The sequence below is a fragment of the Lactuca sativa genome, chromosome 5 (assembly GCF_002870075.4).
Source record: "Lactuca sativa cultivar Salinas chromosome 5, Lsat_Salinas_v11, whole genome shotgun sequence".
NCBI classification, from domain to species: Eukaryota; Viridiplantae; Streptophyta; class Magnoliopsida; order Asterales; family Asteraceae; genus Lactuca; species Lactuca sativa.
In genome coordinates, this window is record NC_056627.2 from 190265769 (window position 1) to 190272346 (window position 6578).

General features: G+C 35.8%; 1 protein-coding gene across 2 annotated transcripts; it reads left to right on the forward strand.

The window, feature by feature from the left end:
* Positions 1–1309: 1309 nt before the first annotated feature.
* Positions 1310–6278, forward strand: LOC111882935 (ABC transporter G family member 1). Of its 2 annotated transcripts, XM_023879299.3 has the most exons (8): positions 1310–1687; positions 1814–1893; positions 3402–3866; positions 3966–4052; positions 4342–4458; positions 4542–4739; positions 5257–5343; positions 5439–6278. In XM_023879299.3, exons 1-8 carry the CDS (start codon positions 1414–1416, stop codon positions 6069–6071), a joined length of 1941 nt encoding a protein of 646 aa, XP_023735067.1. In that variant the 5' UTR covers positions 1310–1413; the 3' UTR covers positions 6072–6278. The 2 variants fall into 2 exon arrangements, with proteins under 2 accessions (XP_023735067.1, XP_023735068.1); XM_023879300.3 differs by lacking the exons at positions 1310–1687; positions 1814–1893 and adding an exon at positions 1919–2395.
* Positions 6279–6578: the final 300 nt, after the last annotated feature.

Sequence of the window (6578 nt, forward strand, 5' to 3'; positions counted from 1 at the left end):
ATGTATTCCTGCTTTAAATTCAACCTTACTCGAAGCTTAAATTATAATCCATCTTATCAATAAACTTGATCCAATTAACAAACACAAATCATGGGGTATCTGGATTTAGTGATATAACTGGCTAACCCAAAAGGTTGTGGTGTTTCCCTTCTTTCTGACATCTTCGATGAACAACCAACCTCCCCTCCCGATCTGATTCGACTCTATGAGAAATTTCAAACCAAAAAAACTCAGATACAAAATCATTATTAGTGAAGAACATCTCAACATGGTTTCAAAAAAAATCTAGGAGTGATTCAAACCCCAATAACCATTCAACGGATTTAACATACACTCTATATTCAATTTATATTAATAGTCATCAACATGAACTAATTCTGAATTACAGGATGAAAATAAAGAACATGAGTAAACCCTAGAAATCGGGTGGAGCTTTGTTTGATCTTTTTTCCATTAAGACACACACGACAAAATCAAAAGTGGGTCTCGATTTCTTTGAGAATTCTGGAAATCAATTTTAAAGGAGGGAATAGTTTACAATTTACACACCTATAACAAAGTTATTGATAGTGTGTGTGTCGATATTCTTGAGTTGTTTCTAGTTGTCGATGTTGGTGAGAAATTAAGGGTGGGGAATAATCGTTGACCTCCATCGCTCTGTCACCATTCAGCGTCGGACAACTACATCATCTTTTCCATGTTTATCAGAGCCCTTCGTTTCTTGCCACCGTCATGGTGTGTGTTTGTATTGGCTATGGTGGATGGATAAAGGTGGCGTTCGGTGGTGATGAATGTGATGGGTATATGGGTGGTTGATGGGGTTGGCGAAGGTTCTATAGAGGTTCAAGGGTGGCTCACAGTGGTTGGAGTGGTGATGGTGTTTCGTGGTAGTACGAATAGTGTATATGTATGAGAGAGAGGAGGTGGGTATATAGGATATGTGGACTTTTATCTTTATTTAAAATAACATAAATACTTATAGAAAAGAAAAAAAATGAAAAAGTAAACATAATAAAGGCAATTTAGTCCTTTTTATTTCAGAGAGACCAAAACCACATACGAAACATGTTCAGAACAACTACCAATCCAAAAATTTCATGATTTGGACCATTTTCTAGAAAAAAAAAAATACATACCATAAGGCTCGTTTTTGTACTTTTGTAAATTATGAATTATTTGCAAAATTGGAACATTTTTAGCCATGTCATACCACATCTTAGGTAATTTAGAACGTTTTGTTATAGTTTTTTTATGTGGTATACAATGTTTACTAAAAAAAGTATCCGTGAATTCTCAAAGTTATTAATATAGGCATATAACCCCAACTCCGGTCACAATTTTCATATTGCTCTAAAGTTACCCTCACTCTCTCTTTCTCTCTCAATAGTTATTTATTTTGTGCTTTGATCTTGCATGGGTAGTCAGGTACATATCAACGGAATTAGTCCAGAACCAGACGTCGAAACTGTTGAGTGTGAGTCGGGTGTTGTGGAGGAAAGGAGGAGTTTAGCGTACTTGACATGGGAAGAGCTTGGAGTAGTTGTTTCAAGCTCAGAGTGGAATGCAGGGAAAGATGGATGTAAATCTATACTTTCTGGTGTCTCTGGTTATGCTAAACCTGGAGAGATTGTTGCCATTATGGGTCCTTCTGGTTGTGGGAAGTCCACTCTCCTTGATTCATTGGCTGGTATATAATTCTCCACTTTATCCTTACATTACGTGTTTACTGCATATAATTCTCCATTATATCCACTTTATCCCTACATTACATCTTTTAGATGATTTGCATGTTTAATATTTAATTAATTGTTAGGGAGGTTGGCTTCCAATACAAGGCACAATGGACGAGTTCTAATTAACGGACAAAAACAGAGGCTTACCTATGGCACTTTGGTATGGAAGCACGCAATCCTACGCTAAATCACTTGTTTTTTTACTTAATTAATGGATGAAAATATACGTTCTCATGATCAAGACAAATAAAGCACAAAAGTTTGCATTTTTTTTCTTCCATATTTGAACCCATTTTTTACAATATCTAGAAGTTATGTGTTTTCTTGATTATTGTTGAGCTATAGATATAGTCATTAGTCCTTTTATTTTATTTATTATTATTATTTTTTATCATAGCTATTAGCTATGCCTTTTTATTTTCCTGTTTGCTCAGTGAATTGATGTTGAAGTGGGTAGGTATATTTCTTCTTTTTAATTTTCTGACATTAGAGAAAATAAATAAATAATGAACTAACGCTACATTAATCGGTTTTTTTTCTCTTCACCCCTCCCCCTCCATCTGTCCCTCCCATTTTCCCCGGGTTTCATGATCGCACACAAAGCCATAGTAATGGAGAACGATTAATGGCATTGATGGTGGAGAGGAAGAGATGCAACAAAGGTAGGATGAAAATCACAAAATAGAAAAAATTTGACTTTAGATGTAAACAGACCTATAATGGTTATTCAACTACTTATACAATGGGCTCATCATGGCTTCACAAAAAACTCCAAAAACATAGAGATCGATGTTCAAATCGTTTATGATGAACTATTTATTACTTGTTTCAACAGTTCTTTATGAACTTCAACTCGATTTTTCAAGGCAGTCATCTTGGTTGTTTACTGCAGATTCAGAGTAAAGATCTTCCATTGTGTTGATTCCCTAAAAGATTCTATGAGTTCAATTCCTTTTTATCTTGAAGCTTGCTTCTAAAGCTTCTCGTAGATTGTGTTTATGCTTTATAAGCTGTTGTCGGTAGTTATATTCAATGCTCTTCTTGTTCTTTAATGTTGGAGATGGATGGAGTGGTAGGTGGACCGTGGTAGTTATGGGAGATGGAGGTGAATTAAATAATAATAGTAATAATAAGGAAAATATTATAATAGAAAAAGCCACATGGACGCCAAGTCAGTGTCGTTTGGACACATCACCATTGTAACATGTTCACCTCTTCGGTTAGGCTTTGGGCGCTAGCACCCTCGCCAAAGCACCGCACACCACCCCCATCAAAGGCGCTAGACGCGCTGCAAATGAAGGCTCCCCACGTGCGAGAGGAGAGAGGAGAGGGGAAAGAGAAACTTGGATAATGGGTTTTCATTGGCTGATCCTTTTTTGTTTTCTTTGTTTAATTTTTTTTCGAAAATAAAATCTATTAAGCTAAGACACTACCATTTTCTACCTTTTTACAACTTGGATACTAATACTCTCTGGCTTCAAAAAATCTGATGTGGCAACATCCTAAGCATGGTACCACTCCCTTCAACCTTATGGAGCAATGGTCTTGTTGACATGGATTTTTAGAGTTTAAAGATCCATATTACAAGAAAATTACTTAAATGACCAGAATATATGTCAAAAGATAGTTTGTTGGGAGACAATGACAATAACTCTATATCTTACGTAGGCATATATGACTCAAGAACAAGTTTTAATGTGGACGTTAACCGTGAAAGAAGCCGTGTACTACTCAGCTGAACTCCAACTGCCCAAAATGATGCCAAGATCCGAGAAGAGGGAGAGAGCAGATAGAACAATAAGGGAGATGGGGCTCCAAGATTGTGTGAACACTAGAATAGGAGGCTGGGGTTTTAAAGCACTAAGTGGTGGCCAAAAGAGGCGTGTAAGCATCTGCTTAGAGCTCCTGACACACCCCAAACTTCTGTTGCTTGATGAGCCTACGAGTGGTCTTGATAGCGCAACTTCATACCATGTCATGAACCAGATTGTGAAGCTCACTCGGCAATACCAGATGACAGTTTTAGCAGCAATCCATCAACCTAGTAGTCAACTTTTTGGACTCTTTAACAATCTTTGTCTTCTCTCTATGGGGAAAACAATATACTTTGGTCCTACTTTGGCTGCAAATCAGGTAATCTATTCAGCATGTGTTTATGAAAAATATTATAATAATGATATTAATATATATTAAGAAGATGAATTTAATTATAACTCCTATTGTTATTTTCAGTTTTTTGCAGTAAATGGTTTTCCTTGCCCAGATCTCCAGAGTCCTCCAGATCATTACCTTATGACAATCAACATGGATTTTGATAAGGTAGGTTACAATTGTTAAATCTCGGTCATAGAAGATTGATAAAATTAAAACAGAAAAAAATGTTGTCATGCTATATCACTTTTCGATTAAGAAGTCAAAATTATTGTAAAGGTTGCTATCTATGCATCGTCTAAGTAGTACTTCATATATACTCATAGAATTCAATATGACATCCTTGGTTTTAACTGAAACTTCGTTTTACTGAATCACAAAGTTCATGTTAGATCAATGCTTATTCAACTGATGCTCTTTTCCCACTATTATAATCCCTTTCTTGCTGTTTATAAAGGACACTGCTCGTGGAGAGGTTCCTGCTGAGCACATAATCAATGCACTTGCTGAATCTTACAAGTCATCCGAGATGTATACGGAAGTGAAAAGTGAAATATCCACTATATGTAGAGAGGTACATCATATTTGCTTTGTTCTTTCTTATAACAAAGGTTACATTATAGTAGAATATAATAAAAAGAATGTGTTTTTTTATAGAAAGGAGACCTAATTCTGAGAGAACGAAGCCTACAAGCCAAATTCATTACACAGTGCTCGGTGTTATCGCAAAGATCGTTTATAAACATGTACCGTGATCCAGGATACTATTGGTTGCGCCTTGGCATATATATTGGGTTTGGTTTTTCACTAGGAACAATCTTTTTCCACATTGGTTTGGGATTTGGCTCTATTCATGTAAGTTTTTCATCACTTAGTTTGAGCTTATTTTTAAAGGCTAAAAGATAAAAATTCGCAAAAGCTCTCTGTCAAACACGCCCAAAATCCCCTATTTTATGTTAAAATTCATGGTAGTAAAGAATAAACTAGCACAAAATAATAAGCGTCTCATATGCTGATTTCATGGTGTTCGTTTGAAATTCACTTTGATTTATTATTTACTATTATTCGAATCATGGATCTTTAAGAAATATAGGAATGCAAGTTTTGTGTGGGAAATCATTTGATTGGAGAACTACAAATTTCTCATCACTGCAAATATTGAAAACTTTCCGTATTTGCTGAAAAGAAATTGTCACTTATAAAGTATGATGACACAGTAGGGCTTTTCGTTGCAATTTTATATAGTTTGTAACCAATTTCTACCACCAAGGTCAATTTTGGATAAAATATTGATGAAGAAAACACATTGGTGTTGTTTCTAATCATATGTTGACCTACTGAGAATAGATTGTTTTGTTTCCTAATGGCGCAGGATAGGGTTTCAATGATCATGTTTGTTTCATCATTCTTGACCATTTTAGCTATTGGCGGGTTCCCCTCCTTTGTGGAGGAAGTAAAAGTTAGTTTACATATCTTATATATTCTTGTTCTTGAATAAAATAATGCACTTAAACTATTTTCCTTTTCTAATAACTATATCATAACTATATATAGGTCTTTCAATGGGAAAGATTAGATGGGCATTACACGGTTGGATCATTCGTTATCAGCAACACCATCTCTTCAACACCATACCTTCTTCTCATCTCCATAATCCCCGGAGCAATAGCTTACTCACTCATGGGACTTCAAACTGAACCAAAATTATTTATCTATTTTGTGTTAGTAATATTTGCGTCAATGTTGTTGGCTGAGTGTCTTATGATGATTGTAGCTACCATTGTTCCAAATTTTCTCATGGGGATCATATGTGGTGCTGGAATCCAAGGATTGATGATACTAGCGTCAGGGATCTTTCGATTGCCAAATGATTTACCCCATGTTATATGGAGATACCCTATGTACTATATTTCGTTCCATAGGTATGTATTACAAGGATTGTATAAAAATGAGTTTGAAGGGCTAAAGTTCCCTGAGTACTCAGGAGGTCCTCCTACAGTTGATGGTGAGATGATATTGAAGAGTGTATTGCAAATCGAGATGCAATACTCTAAGTGGGTTGACCTGGGAATCTTGTTTGGTATGCTTGTTGCATACAGGATAATCCTCTTCTGTATTATTAAGATAACAGAGAGAGTGAAACCTATTATTAAAGATTTCATGCCGTGTTATAGTTATAGCAACTAGAAATTCTTCTATCGGACCCCATGTGTTGTTTGTTTCACTTCATGAACCACATATTCCAATTAAATGTGCCTAGGAGCTCGAAGAAGTTCCTTTCAATATAATTATTGTATTTTTCTATGTTCCACTAACGTTGATCATGTATTCTAATAGTATGTATTAAAGTTCATCATGTCACTATTCCAAAGTTTTCTTTGGGCTATTTATTCAGTAGCTTTCTCTTTATTTTAGTATGCACTCAATTTGTAAGCAATTAAGCATCAATTGCCTTTCCCTTTGAATATTAGAAAAGAGCGCTTGCCACCAATTGTCTGTGTGTAAATTCCATGGTCTTTATTGATCCAAAAGGATGGGGTGGAACCCAAAACACGTAGGGGTAGCTAGTGTGTTTTGTATATTATGTTGGCCGGTTGGATCCTATTGATGCTCGGGTTGGGTGGTGAAACTCGGTTGACTCTGGTCTTGTCTTAGTTGGTCGACTCGTGAGTAGGATGTGTAACCTGATCGCTT

Bases quoted from the DNA above. Each gene is read 5' to 3' on its own strand.
- LOC111882935 (XM_023879299.3), top strand. From the start codon at position 1,414: ATGGGTAGTCAGGTACATATCAACGGAATTAGTCCAGAACCAGACGTC. The intron at 3,867-3,965 runs GTAATCTATTCA...TGTTATTTTCAG, and splicing joins CTACTTTGGCTGCAAATCAG to TTTTTTGCAGTAAATGGTTT. The intron at 4,459-4,541 runs GTACATCATATT...GTTTTTTTATAG, and splicing joins TATCCACTATATGTAGAGAG to AAAGGAGACCTAATTCTGAG.